A 15109-nucleotide genomic window follows, 5' to 3' on the forward strand; every position below is an offset into this window, starting at 1 on the left:
TTTATATTATATTATTTATGTTATTAAATATTTTTTATTTAAATGTGACGTGTTTGTCAAATGCTGTGACATGAACACATCACATATGAATAAAAAAGTTAAGATGTGCTTATTTGATTATAGAAATGCAGCAAAGGATTTCTTAAAATATTTCAAATATTCAAAAATATTCCTAATGAAATAAATATTTAAATAGTTCTTATAAAAACTGCAATATCCTAAAAAGTGAACCAGAGACATTTAATGTGGTCTCAAACTTTGGACTTCACGGTACATAAATTATGTTATACTTAATATATTTATAAATTAATAATATTTTATATCAAATATTTATTTTTAAAATATTGATATTATTTTCATTATATATAATATATAAAATGATAGAGTAGAGACGTAATTGGATATTGGAAATCCAATATCCATTTCCAGGAGGAAAAGGGATTGGATATTAAGTGAATGTTTTTTCTTGCATCATGAGCATGTGTATTACCCACTGTGCCAATGCTCTGACAAATTTGTTGTATCTATTAATATAAAAAACAAATCTGACATTTTACACTGAACTATACTGTTTTAACAGAAAGGCATAAACTTCAAACTTCATCAAATCTTATTTGTATCATCAAAAACCTACAACTCTTCACTTTTATCCGCTCACCTCCAGTGCTTTTACTGCAGCCTGGGATTCAGCCAGCTGTCGGATCTGAATCCGCTGCACATTTTCGGCCTGAGCACCTGAGTTATTCCTCTCCGCCCTGAGTTCAGTGACCTCTGCCTCCAGTCCTTTGAGCCGCTGGTGGAGTTGAGCTTTCTCCCTCAGCAGGGCTTCAACACGCTTCCCGTCCCGTGCCGGGTTTCCGCTCTGCAGCTGAGCAGCCAGATCCTCCTTATCACGCTCAAGTCGGGCCACCTGCACAATCACATATATAACACTTCTTTATACAGAGACACTGCTGGGTCAAAATTAAATTCAAAATGATAAAACATACATCAGCTTCATGCCGTATCCGTCTCTCCTCCAGGACTCGGACGTGCTCCTCTTTCTGGTGATCAAACTCCGACTTGAGGAACGTGAGATCATAACGGAGCTTATTATACTCAGACCTGTAATTCTCTGCTTCCTGTCACAGAGAAATAGAGAAGGGTATTTCAAGACTTTTTACACATTTTACACATTTACACAAAAAAGTGTTTTTTATAACATGTAGAAAAGACAAAGCAATCAGTTTGTTTTCCATCTGTGATGGACAGGATTATGGCTGTAGCATGTACTCAGGTGGCTGTCATGGGAACAGGAGTTAATAGTTGTGGAGGGGGAGTCAGCTGGTGTGGAGGGGCATCTTTTACCTCCTGCAGTTTGTTGAAGCGTTCTCTGATGGGAGCCTCCAACTCCTGCTGCACCTGTGCTTTCAAGAGCTCCAGCCTTTGAGGGGTCAGCACCTTAAACACATGATCAACACTTTGTCAGCAAAATGTCTAATTCGAGCATATTGAGACACTTGTGTTTGCTTATCTCTGCATCACCAGTTGTGTTGTGTTGTGTTGTTATTGTTAACTAAAACGAAAACTATTAAAACATTTTTGGTAATTGCAATAAAACTGAAATAAAATATAATTATTAAGGTGAAATAAATAAAGTGTAAGTTGAAGTACTAAAATGACTAAAACTGAAATAAAATAAAGATAATATAAATAATTTTAAAACAATCTAATAAAAAATGACAAACACACACAAAATTACTAAAACTCAAAATGAAACTGAAAATACAAAACTAGAAGCTAACCAAAATACTAAATTGCACATAAATAAATACTAAAATAAATCTGTATTATACTTAATAATTATTACTTTAAAAAAAAACTCTACATGCATTTATAAAATTCCTGATTTTATTGATTTCCATTTTGTTTGTGAACAAAAATATTTTGTTATTTTTTTTGAAAAAAAATAAAATAAAAAATCTAGGCAAAGTGTGGTGATGTGGTGAAAATATTACATACAAAATTTAATTTCTTTAATATTTTTCCTATTCCCCATATTTCCATTTGTGTTAAAAAAAACTCTACATGCATTTATAAAATTCCTGATTTTATTGATTTCCATTTTGTTTGTGAACAAAAATATTTTTTTATTTTTTTTGAAAAAAATAAAAATAAAAAATCTAGGCAAAGTGTGGTGATGTGGTGAAAATATTACATACAAAATTTAATTTCTTTAATATTTTTCCTATTCCCCATATTTCCATTTGTGTTATTTCACAGTTTGGATTAATTCACTATTATTCTAAATGTGAACAACAGTCATAATAAAGAATGAGTAGGTGTGTCCAAACATTTTACTTGTATTTTATCATTTTTAATGCGCAATCATATTTTTTTTCTTAAAACTTTAAATATTGCCATATATTCATACCTGAATCCATGAATAACCAGCATTAGTATGCTTAATTATTAATAAGCAGCAACTAGTATGTAAAACTAGTGTTTTATATAATACTTTTGAATGACATAATGAAATGACTTGTAATAAATAGTGACTACAAGTTACTATACGCATATAATGTGGACCTGCAGTCTGAGCTCCTCCAGCTCACGTGTTTTATCCAGCAGTTCTCCCCCGAGCTCGGCCAGCAGCAGCTGCTGTTTCTCCTGAGCGACCTGGCGATCACTGAGCAGGCGTTTCAGTTCACTCTGCGCCCGCGTGTATTCATCCTGCAGTCTGCACACACACACAAACACATCTGTTCAGAAGACGTTGAAGTTTAACAGGATATCTTACAGTATATAAATATGCAGTATTCACTCACCTGGTGTGCTCCACTTTCAAGGTCTGATAGTTGGTCTTGTGGTTCTCACAGCGCATTCTCTCATCAATAAGCATTTTCTGGAGCTCCATATCAGAGCTGGTGAGTCCCGTAGAGCCGCTCAGGAGGACTGCAGCTTTCCCACCTCCTCCTGCCAGCTCCAGGTTTGGGAACAGGGCAGATGACTGCCCTAACGCTGGAGGGTTCATCTGCTCCATAGTGAGGAAACAAAAGCAAAAGATTTAATACCTCCCCCAGAAACCACTACAACCTCAAGAGAGCTCTAAAAAAAGACAAAGATCTCAATCAACACAAATGACTCCACTGCCAACCAAAGTCAAGAGATGCAGCCACATCTCATCAGGGCTGACTGTTTTAAATCACTTGTAATAGCCTAGTTAGCTCGAACAAAGCATCTAATCAATGCATGTGCAGCACAAGAGTCCTTGTTTGCTCCTCTGCTCTCAAGGGATTAGATGTGAAGCTCAGGCTGGTCTCCAGTGATTCACTCTGTGTTGTAGAAACAGAGCTACTCCAGCATAAACACATAACGGCTTCCCAAGTTGTCAGAGCAACTGAGCCACTGGGAAAACGTACCTCGTGCTTTTAAAAAAGCGCAAGATGAAGCATTTCGTGTTGTCTGTGAGTGGAAGTCGGTGCATAGATTGCTAACTTATATTGAAATGTCATGCAAATAGTGATTGATAAACACTTACTGCACGTATTTCATAAATAAACACCTCTGCTGGGCGTAAACTACTGCATTGCGTTGAAAACTATACAAAATATAATAATACATTTGTGCATTAAGGTAAAAAGTAAATGATTTGAAAAGCTGTTGTAAAGTTACCCGATCCACCGCTGGCAGCGACGCACTGTTACGTGATGATGATGGCGGCTAGAGGCGCCTTTCAAAATAAAAGACTTGTTTCGACACGTTCCGTTCTGGTTCCGTTATACAAAGTTTACTAAATAGTATTATTGACATTTTTATTTAGTTCAAATATTAGTTATTAATGTATTAATATTATTAATATTTGGTTCACACACACACACACACACACATTTGTATTAAATATGGCTTTTATTTTGTATATTTTAATAATTATTTAATAATGTGCCGTAATAATCTAAATAATAATAAAACGAAATCATTAGAATTTTCTTAAATTTATTTATATTTTCTTAAATATTATTATATATCAATCAAGGCTGTATTTTTGTAAAAATAAAAAAAAACTGTAAAATTGTGAAATATTATTGCAATTTCTAATATTGGTTTCCTATTTTAATATTCTTTAAAATATTATTTATTTCTGTGACGCAGCGCTGAATTTTCATTAGCCTTTACTCCAGTCTTCAGTGTCACATGATCCTTCAGAAATCATTCTAATATTCTGATTTATTATCAGTGCTGGAAACTGATGTGCTGCTTTATATTTTTTGGCACCTGTGATACTTTTTTCTTTGATTCTTTGATGAATATATATTATGCTTAACAAGATATGGTCACAATGAAGGAAAGAAGGAAAGGAAGGCATATGGGTTTGAAACAACATGAGGATGTGTAGATATAGTATTTTCTTTTTGGGGTGAACATCGCAATATCTGTGCAATTTGCAATAACGCTTTTCTGCCAGCAGAGGGCGAACATTGACAGTATATTATCCTCCTGAGACCCAGCTATGGAGTTTTTGCCTCTGTGATATTTTAGTGACTTTCTCTGAGACCTCACATGTCACAGTTTTAAGTCCTGTAAAGAGCACATTCAGGGCTTTCCAGAGATACCAAATGATTGGATGGATTCACCATGGCCACGCCCTCTCCTTGGTTTTTAAAAATGGCTGACATTAATTTAGTGATAAATTTGTACATCCTTATAGAAATATGATAATATTTTGTAATTATAATTTAAATCTGATTAATTTTCAAATTGTTTGTCATAAATCAACATCTCAGGAAAATGTTATGGGGCTTCAAATCAAAATATGACTTCCTGTTATGAAACAGGACATCATTTCATACATGTCCACTGTAGAGGACACCAGGACTAAAAGCATGTTTATTATGCATTTGGGGAGACAAAAGAATTGAATAGGAAAACAAATTATATATCAATACTCTAATGAAATATTAGATATTATTATGAAAATCTGGCCAATTACTACTCCCATTATTACACTTCTTTTTTCAACATGCTGTCCCAACAGCACTTTAATATGCAAATTAGATACATTGTGTTTAATGGGAAAACCAGTTTATGGAATTTTTAAAGACATATTGCATAAAGCAAAATGGTATATCAAATAATTTTGTTATATATTTTATAACATAGTTGAGAACCATCCTTAAACAAAGTTTGGTATATAAAAAAATCCTGAAACCTAAAAATTGATTGATTTTTTTTTTTTTTAAGTCCCATTGTTTTTGCCTTTTCATGTCTATTCTTGTCATTTTATTTTTTAGAAAAACCGAGTACTGGTGTCCTCTACAGAGGACATAGCATAACATATGAATAAAATATCTTTTTCCAAAAATGTTATTTTACCATTTTGTTCTTATGCTCTAAACAATGTAATGACATGAAAAAATACTAAATTCGCAAAGCTTTTTATTTCTGGTTCTCAGGTCAGCCTTGACATGTGTGAGGCTGTTCTAGCAGATATCCAGACAGACAGATGCTTTCATTCATACAGACAACTTTGCGTAGTACGGGATAATATTATCTGCAGGATACAATAACCACAGTAAAAGTCCAGTTTATGTACCCATGGCTGTGTTCAACGTTTGTTTTTTATTTTACATGGGTAGTTATCGTTCCTTCAGCTATGCCAACATACACCGTTTATAAAAAGATGTGTTGAGATTGGCGCGAGTGTTTTTATTTTGGCATCACAGTCCCTGAACCTCTTGATATCTTTGGGCATGAACCAGCCCTCATGCTGTTATGAAAGATATTTATAGTTTTTGGTAAGCATTTTATCTTTAAAAGGACAAGAGATTAAACCACTCCTGAAATAGCCACTGTTTTTCCCACAGTTTATTATGTGTGAGTGAAGAGAAAGACAGCGTTTTCTTTTTTTAATCTGAACATTTATTCAGGTGCTCAGAGAAGTATGCTAAGTACTTGAAATGCTGCCTGTTTTTTTTTTTTTTTTTGTATTTTGTATTTTATATCACAAAAATTACCAAACGTAAGCTGTAACGGGCCTTTATCGCCTTTACTAAAGGCGCTGTATATTTGGGAATACCACATATTAAATGTACTATTATCTGGCAGATATTGAAATCACACATCTGTGCCAGCAATAGTCAATCACTCTAGCTGGCCGCTCTTTTTAGCCAATCTTCTCGCACTTCCGGTCTTTGTTTGGAATTTATGTTTTTGCTCCCTCTTTCCTCATATTAGCAAACTATGTAACATCAGTTGTGTCCCAAAAGACATTCTATACACTATGCACTTACACTGTGCACTATGAATTCTACCATCTAGTGAATGAATTTTAGGTTGTTATTATAAAGGTTATTTTGTCATCCACCATTAGAGCCTGATAGCCCCTCCCCTTCCACTATGTAAGGAAAGCTAAAAATGTTTATAGCATTTTTTTAACATTATAACCTGTTATCTTCACTCTTTTTAAGTCTTAAGGTGTGAATTGGCCTTTACAGTGATGTTTCCCATCATTGTGTGTGAATCAGCTTTCCATTTTCCAGTAAGCCTCTGTGGAAAAAGTAACAACACTCACTGCTCTAATTTTCTGCTTTGCATTGTGGGTCACGGTATGATGGTAGGTATTCACTCCCACTGAGAGCTTAACTAGCGCCTCAGTTTTCACTTACTTAGGGCATTTATCACTCAAACTTCTCATCAGCTCTCCAAGTAGAGGAACTCCACCTATGTCACAGTGCTCCAGTTTTTCTCTTAGCTAAACCAAGTATTTGAATCTGCTGTCTTATTTATAACTCTCAAAAGATTCAAATAAAAAACCAAGACAGACGTCGTGGACAGTAGCGGTAGACCAACACTTCTCCATGTTTAAGGCAACTGAAGAGGAGGACGGGAAGCTAAGCAGAATCACAGCACTCAGATTTAATGCTGAAAACATCTGTGCTGCTGCAAAACAATTATTAATTAAAAGGATGAGCTCTTCATCCATTTATTTACTTTGATTCCCTGCCATGTTTTCACTCAAATGCATGGAGTCAGTCCCCATATGGCCCTCCACCTGAACTGCAAAAAATGTTCCCCAGATTTTTCACTCATTGCATTCTCTCAAAGCAGTGATATATACTGCAGATCCGTAATCTTCCAGCATCTGTTTCTTTTCAGACAGGATGGAGATAAAAATGCGGCTCTGGAGAAAAACTGCTATATACTTGCCCTTCCCCCTCAGAAAAATGCCTTTCTAATGTTTCAGTCACTTATGGCCAATGTTCTCTAGACATATACATCACAGGACTGACTTCATGTGGATATACACGTACGTCTCTATTTTATAGACTTTACAGTTTCTTTTTGTGCTATATCTTGTTGGAGAATTGAACATGTGGGCATTACCTTGTGTGTAACACTAATGTGGGTGCCTTGCATGGAAAAGGAAATTGTTTTTATGCTTACATGTGCAAGTATTTGAGAGTTTGTGTGTTGTTGCGTTTTGAATTGTGTCTGAATAAAAAATTCACAACACGGGGCACTATATTTCGCCTCTTCAAATTTGGTTAATGGACAAACATAAGATTCATCAGTGAATTAAAAAAAAAACAAATCAATCTGTATTTTATTTATCATGATTCAATTTACAAAATTACTCATTAGAAATGCTAAACAATACGTAAACATCAACTGCTTGATTTCTGACTGGACTGAATTAATCTGCGAATGTGACAGCATATTAAAGTTTCATCTCTCACACAGTCAGAATTTTGCTGGGAAAATGATTTGTTCATGACCAAATAAAAAAAAAAGAGTTCCCAACAGCATCATAGTTTCCATCTTAAGTCAGACGGATGATCTCAAATTTCTTAGGCCCTCTGTAAGGTCTGGGCCCCAATTCTGTAAGCAGCTCCTCTTCATCTATCTCAGCTGTGAGCTCCTGAGCTGTGATGCCTGCCGGGTCAGTGCCAGGCACCTGGCCCAGCTGCTTGTCTTTAGGACAGTCTGCGTTGTAGGTCTTGACGTAGTTTTCCACCGGCCAACCACGAAACTCTTCTGGTTCACTGCACACCAGACCTGTGTGGGACACACCGGGGTGGTGCTTCAGCCAATAGATCAAGTAATGAATGTTGTAATCACAAATCCAGGGGTTGTCCTCCAGAGACAGTCTTTTCAGGAAGTACAGGTCCTCCAAAACGCCATATTGAAAATAGCGCAGGCTGTTGTTGGACAGGTCCAATCCTCCCAAGTACAGCAGGCCTGTAAAGGCAGCTACAGAAAACAGAAAAAGCAGTAAATAGATGAACAGTCTCTTCAGATTTCATTTTCAAAACCTATAAATAATACTTAAAAATCAGGTTATTTCATTAAGACTCAAATAAAAAATAAAATAGAAAAAGTACAAATGAAACCATATTGAATGCATTATTAATGGAATTTTTGGTTATGTGTTATTATATATAAAATTAGATTTTATTTACAGATTTACATACTGTTGATATGAAAAACCATAACATTCCTTTAATTAGAGGATAGGACTGAATGAATTACACCTCTTTTGCATTGAAGTGAGCTCAATCTGCCAACTAGCTGTGTTCTCACTGTGATCTCTGAACTGACTGATGAACTAAACAGAAGCTAGACTGCAGTTCCTGAGCCTGTAGTGTGACTGAATGAGTGTTATCATCCCTCTAGGGAACCATTAGATGACACACCCTGCTGCTCTGTTCATTAGAGCCCAACTGACTGCGATTAAGTGCATTTTTTAGGTAGTCTAGAAAGGCTTAGATGTCTTATAATTATAGCGGCATCAGCAAGTACTTTGTTTTTGTTTGTATTTCTCTCTATGGTGAGAGAAAAAGACAAATGTGAATTCTGTGTATAAACCTCTGAGGAAGCGCTTTTGGGATAGACTTAATTGTAAAAAATGCAGGCAGGGAAATACAGTGGTCAGTTGATTAAATATATGGCATTTCTAATGACTTTGAAATGGATTTGCTTTAAACCAAAGAGTTGACTGTACAGTATCTGACAGACTCTGGAAATAAAATTATAGAAAGTCAAAGAGATTCAAGATTCAACCCTTCTTAAAGACTTACATCCCAACACTGAAGTTATTGTATGGCTTTAAAACTGAGATTTTCAACCTTTACAGTTCAGGGACCCCAAGTGTATATATATATATAAAAGCTATACTGTCTTGGTAACCCTTTATAATGGACATCATTAAGATCATTTGCAAATGTTCATTCAAATCATCTACACGGATCCCACTTGTTGACAACACTGGCTTGAACAGACTTTTACACACAAGTCCTTTTGTGTTTCATGGAAGAAAGATTACATGATTCCTAAAGCTGCTAAATGTGTCTGCTCAGCAAGAAATGGCCTACAGATTTTTTACAAGCAATTCTATTCTGTGAACCCCCTGCCTGGTTTGCTCTAATTGGTAAAGGCTTGAAAATTAACATGCTGAGGTTTATTGCTTTCTCCACAATAACAACTCTTGATAGCTGTGCTGCATAGTTGAGGCACACTTTGATTTCTGTCATTCTTTATTCCCAAAGAACTTAAGTTCTTTCACCCACCCAGTCTTTTGACAAATGATTGTGACATATAAGCCCTTCAGTTTAATGTAGAGGCCAGAGTCGATTCCTTCACCACTACTGATGCACAAACAGAATGTGGCCTTTTTTCTAAATGCAACGGAAAGGAAAATGAATGGTTTCTAGTTAACAAACTCATAATTTACTTAAGTTCTTTCACCCACCCAGTCTTTTGACAAATGATTGTCACATATCAAGTCAAGTCAAGTCACCTTTATTTATATAGCGCTTTTTGTCATTCTTTATTCCCAAAGAACTTAAGTTCTTTCACCCACCCAGTCTTTTGACAAATGATTGTCACATATAAGCCCTTCAGTTTAATGTAGAGGCCAGAGTCGATTCCTTCACCACTATTGATGCACAAACAGAATGTGGCCTTTTTTCTAAATGCAACGGAAAGGAAAATGAATGGTTTCTAGTTAACCTTTCATGAATTCCCCAACTGGTGTCATTTCAATCAGTGCCTGACAAGATGCTTTAGAACTTTAATGTCAGACTTCTTTTCGATTGAGACTCCTTCCTTGTCACTTACTGTATTGCTGTGCCAAACATCTGTTTCCTGCACTTTGTGCAACAATCAAATAAGTATATGTCTTGAGGACAGGATTTTGTTGTGTACCATTGGCTTACCTGTGTCGATGCTTTCCAGACTGTTTCCACTCAGGTTCAAGAGCTTTAGGTCTTTAACGTTTACAAACTCCTTTGGTCTCAGCTGCTTGATGTTGTTTCTGGATAAATCCAGTCTCACAATATCCAACGGGATGTCAGCCGGGACTGTTTTAAGGTCTATGGAAGAGAGAGTTGAATTACTTTAATTATGTAGGCCTGTTGGAAAAGGTAACTTCATAATTAGCACAATTACACGTTTGATTGACATTACTTCGTTACGAGTTATTTTGATTCCCAAGGGAATATTGTGTAATTGACAGTGTGCTTGCAAAGCACTTTGAAGGGCTTTCTGTATTTCCAAATGATTTCCAGCAGGCTAACCATACATGGAAACATCTGCCATGACCATTGTTGGAAGTTCTGTACAGTTGATTCCTCATTGGTGGTCTGCTAAAGTCATTTTCTCAGACACTTACTGATAATGGCATTCAAACTAACTAGTATCTGTATATGAATCTTAAATTATACACAAAGCATGATCATTGTGAAGAAGCTCTCTGTTTATTTTGGAAAATTCTGGCCACTCGAAAGCTCGACGCAACACTTTGGATGGCTCCAGCAAACCGTGCCTGGCTATATTTATTTATATCATCACAGAGAGTGCTATTAAAATCGTACACATGGCACACGTTTGGTGGTAACTCTTGAAACTCTGTGAGACATCACTGTCTCTGTGATATTCGGAAATGTTATCGTGGGACTTGTCTGCTTGACATGTGCAAAAGCTATGCGGCATGCAGAACTGATACAGCTGCACTTCCTGCTTTGACCCGCCAGAGCACCTGTTTTAAACCCTAGAGTGCCTTCAATGAGAGATCTTGCTCAGATTTTACATTCTGCTTTTGTTCTGCCACCTATATAAACACAGATTTGATCCACAGTTACTACTAGAGTAGATATGACACTGTTTTACAGTGTCTCTGGGATCTGGAGATTTCTGAATTGTACCCAAAGAAATGACCGTGCTGTAATTCTTGTAACTAATTCAGGGAAAAGCCTTCCCAGAAGTTGAGATCACTAATTCTTGGCTTTTAGTCTCCTGCTCTTGCCATAAGATTCCTGCATGTGCTTTCTGTGATTAATGCTGACAAAAGAAATAGCCATTTATCCCTTAGATCCCCAGAACGGATGATGTAACGCTACAAAAGTGTGACTTTTTTGTTCGAGGGAGTGATTCAGGATGCCTTCCTCAGCTCCAGACAGCTGACTCACTATTTCTAACAAGCAGAGAATTCCAAATCCCACTGACTTCAAAATCCATCTGACTTCATTTATTTCACTTCATTTGAAATAAATGAACGTGTGATAGAAATGAACGTTTTCTATCACACACATTTTGCTTGCCTCATCTAACCCTGAAGATTTCATCTTTGGCCTGGCAGTGTCTCTCATCTTGTTATGGATGTCAGAGCACATTTAGCTAGTTTTTTAAAATAATGAACCTCGCTTTACAAGATGGAGAACTCAAAATTCATGTGCAGAAACAGAGGGCTCTAGAGAAGAGAAAAAATCTTGCACCGACAAAGAGCTCTTTCATAGATAAATGCAGAATTATATCCGTCTTCCTTGAGTGAAATTTAAATGACACTTTCTTTGTCATATCTCACAGTCATCTCTTCATCAGAAAAAAAACCCTCTTGTTCTAAGTCCTTCCCTGAAACACTATAAGACATGCATAAGACACAGACCAGCACTGTTCTCTTATTCCCATGGAGATTTGCATGTATAGCCGTAGTATTGTGGTATTTCCTATGCTTTTGGAAGAGAGTTTTTTTTAGGGGACCGATTCACAAAGGGATTTTTATATGAATTTTGCCTTTGTTTTGCAGACAGCCTTTTGAAATATAACACTTAGATTCAAGCTTCAGAAAAGTTATGGTGTCTTGATAACAGTCAGAATATGGCATTAATGTGTCTCTAGAGAAAAGTCTCCAGATGTTGAAGCTGGAATGATACTCATTGCCTTTCCGCTAGTTCCCTGCATCTTATATTTCATGTTTCCAGACATTTGTTCCACTCTGCTGTGAATTAAAGTAACTTACCACATGCCGAGTCAGCATAATATCTATCTATCTATCTATCTATCTATCTATCTATGAACTTTAAAAAAGTTGTCATTTTTTATTCCAATTTTTCCTCAAATTGACACCATGTCTCAGCATATGTACGCAGGTACTGTTTCTTAAACACTATAGATGAAAAGCTGCTTTACACAATTAAAAGGGAGTGTCTAGGGATTTGAGGAAAGCATTATTCATTGTGTCAGTATTTATTGTGGAATAAACAACACTTTGCCCTAACTGGTACTGCAGTAAAACCACTTCAACATTTCAATTTGCTAAAAAGAAACCACACATTTTCAAACTAACCCTGTTCATCTTTCTGTCAGATTGAATTGCTTAATTGCATTTCATGTGGCAGCCTCCTTCCCAAATCTTTTCACATTCATGTTTCATACAACAACTATGTAAATGATTGAAAAATAATTATGTTATTATTAATATAATTCAGTAAACTGATTAGTATATTAGTAAGGTCAAATAGTTATTTCTTTCTTTCTTTCTTTCTACGTTTTTATTTGTTTAATGGGAATGAATGCTAATCACAGAATAGAGTACCTAGAAAAATCTCTTTCAGCCAACAGAATCAGTTTAGTGGACCAAATTTTTCATGATACCACTGTTGAGGTCACACAGTCAGCCAAATATTGCTCAAGCTTTCTTGGTAACCCCTTGTTACTGGACACAACATAAACAGAAAATACTGTGTGCACCTTTACAGTGACCATTATAGTCACCATGGTTTGCCAAGTCAATTGTGAATCATTGGATTTTCCCAAACAGGGTAATGTGTTTGTTTCTTCACAACCACAACTTGATTTCACTCCCACTTCTCCCCAAATGTCCCTCAAAATAGTGAGCAATAGCTTTCTCACCTCTGTTCCTGCAGTCCAGACGGGGCACAGGGTGAATGTAGGTGTGACATAGAGAGGTTGCATCAGACTTTTTTTGTGAAGCCGGTAGGGGCTGATTGTCCGGATGCGGGATCAATACGTTCTCCTGCTGAGGGGTACACAGAAGCTCTGCATCCAGCTTCTTCAGTTGCCTCCCCCAGAATTCCCTGGGCTCAGCACAGCGTGCGTAATTGCCGATGTTACGGTTACTGGGCACTTGTATGAACCTGACCAGGCTGTCCAGCTGGCAGTCACACCTCCAGGGATTGTCATGGAGTCGCAAGTACTTGAGTTGCGGCATTGGGATCAGCATGCCTTCGCTCGTCACCTGCAGACGGTTGTGCTGCAGCAGTAAAGTGGTGAGTCTGCTCAGGCCGTTGAAAGCTCCCTCCTCTATGCGGGAGATTTCGTTCTGCTGGAGATCCAGACTCTTCAGGTTTCGGAAGTGACTGAAGGTGTTGTCTCGCAGCACCTGGATCCGGTTCCGTGCCAGCAGCAGGTGGTGAATGTCCTCCGGCCAGCCCAACAATACGGCTGTCAGATGGCGCTCTTGGCAGTCAAAGAACTTTTCCCCATTGACAATACTTTCCTTGCAGTCTGCAGCAAACCGCTTGGTGGTACTTGACCAGTCTCGACTCCGCATTCGGCGTCCCTTTCCACCCTTTCGTGCCTCAGTTGCCCAGACCACCAGGCACAGCAGCAGCAGCAGACCGCAGAGCAGCCGCATGGCAAACAGCAGCAGCAGGGTTAACCAGTCAAGTAGAGTCTTAGCGTAACTTCGATAAACCAAGAGCTTGCTTTAGTCAGAATGAGAGAGCACAGCTGCAGTCCCTGAGAAAAGGCAAACGAAATGTAAATAACTGCATTAACAAGAGCTGCATTACAAACAGAGAGAGAGGACACAGACACAAATGAATAGCACCTTTGTCTTACTGTTAATTCAAAACAAGTAAAACATCATAGGACAGTACTTATTTTTAAAGTTAAACTCAATCCACAACATATAATTTTGTGTTCCCTTCTATGAAAATGTATAGTTTAGTCATCCAAAGGGTTTAAATGCCAAAATGTGAGGCTTATATTTTTGCTAAAGCACTTACATCAATGCTGCACAGACATTGACAGAAAGGAAGTTTGGAGCATTTGTACACACATATGTGTGCCAGTCCTATTACATCATCCCTTAAATCTGTTGCACTGCTTACAAATCCTCACCTGTGACAAACATTAACCAAGAAATTCATTATCTTTAGATATGTTGAACTGATTTTGATTGGTTGACAGATGTTACAAGGGTTGTTTTTTCTTTCTAGCAGCACTGCTATGAAGTAGTTCCAGGATTGTTGACCTATCATCACTATCACTTTGCCACATTCTTTCCACGTTAGTAACAGTAGACCATAAAAAGTAGATTTACACATCCTGAAATAAACACACTATATTGACAAGCACGTTTGGTAACTGTGATACAGTTTAGTATAGAATAAGCATTGAATTCTTGAAATCCACTTTGTGTCATGGCTGCATTTCCACCTTTGTTGTGCATTAATGTTCAACAATTTAATAGTCCATCATAAATTGTTCCTTACTTGGAGTAGGAAAACTTCTTAAAGTTTCATGACCATATGTCAAGGATCAGTGCAGCATAGTGTTCTAACTATAATTTAAAATGATCTAAGATATTTGGATGACCGCTTTCCCTAGTGATTGTATAAAAACAGAATGAATTACAACTCGATTTCTGGCATAATCCCTTTTATGAGCCTACACCCTGCTATGTCAATATTTGCCTTGTGGGGAGACATGCTACATTTTTACTATTTAATAACAATTACAAATAAGTCCTCATTTCCTACATACTTTTCTCTCAGTTTGCTCATGCATTAATGTTATAATTACCTACCATAGACTTTGCCTGAGTCAC

The 15109-nt window shown here is 36.9% G+C and overlaps 2 protein-coding genes across 7 annotated transcripts in view; both read right to left on the minus strand.

Moving 5' to 3' along the window:
- The window catches only part of cep83 (centrosomal protein 83), a 7553-nt gene extending 3859 nt beyond the window's left edge, over nt 1–3694 (minus strand). Inside the window, exons 1-6 of one of the 6 annotated variants that reach the window (XM_016550685.1) lie at nt 3521–3694; nt 2808–3013; nt 2569–2719; nt 1348–1440; nt 990–1121; nt 659–910 (exon numbers count right to left, since the gene is read on the minus strand). In XM_016550685.1, coding sequence (XP_016406171.1) covers nt 659–910; nt 990–1121; nt 1348–1440; nt 2569–2719; nt 2808–3013 — 834 coding nt within the window. In that variant the 5' untranslated portion in view covers nt 3521–3694. Of the gene's footprint in view, nt 1–658; nt 911–989; nt 1122–1347; nt 1441–2568; nt 2720–2807; nt 3023–3401 lie in introns of those variants that run through there. The other 5 variants (XM_016550684.1, XM_016550683.1, XM_016550686.1 and 2 more) reach the window with 5 other exon arrangements.
- A 3202-nt stretch (nt 3695–6896) lies between these two features.
- lrrc17 (leucine rich repeat containing 17) lies at nt 6897–14013 on the minus strand. The gene is made up of 3 exons (XM_016550687.1): nt 13168–14013; nt 10194–10349; nt 6897–8229 (listed from the first exon to the last, which is right to left on the minus strand). The coding sequence occupies exons 1-3, from the start codon at nt 13910–13912 to the stop codon at nt 7799–7801; spliced, it is 1332 nt and encodes a 443-aa protein (XP_016406173.1). The 5' UTR covers nt 13913–14013; the 3' UTR covers nt 6897–7798.
- Nucleotides 14014–15109: the final 1096 nt, after the last annotated feature.

Source organism: Sinocyclocheilus rhinocerous, unplaced genomic scaffold (assembly GCF_001515625.1).
Source record: "Sinocyclocheilus rhinocerous isolate Xijiao unplaced genomic scaffold, SAMN03320098_v1.1 scaffold3117, whole genome shotgun sequence".
NCBI lineage: Eukaryota > Metazoa > Chordata > Actinopteri > Cypriniformes > Cyprinidae > Sinocyclocheilus > Sinocyclocheilus rhinocerous.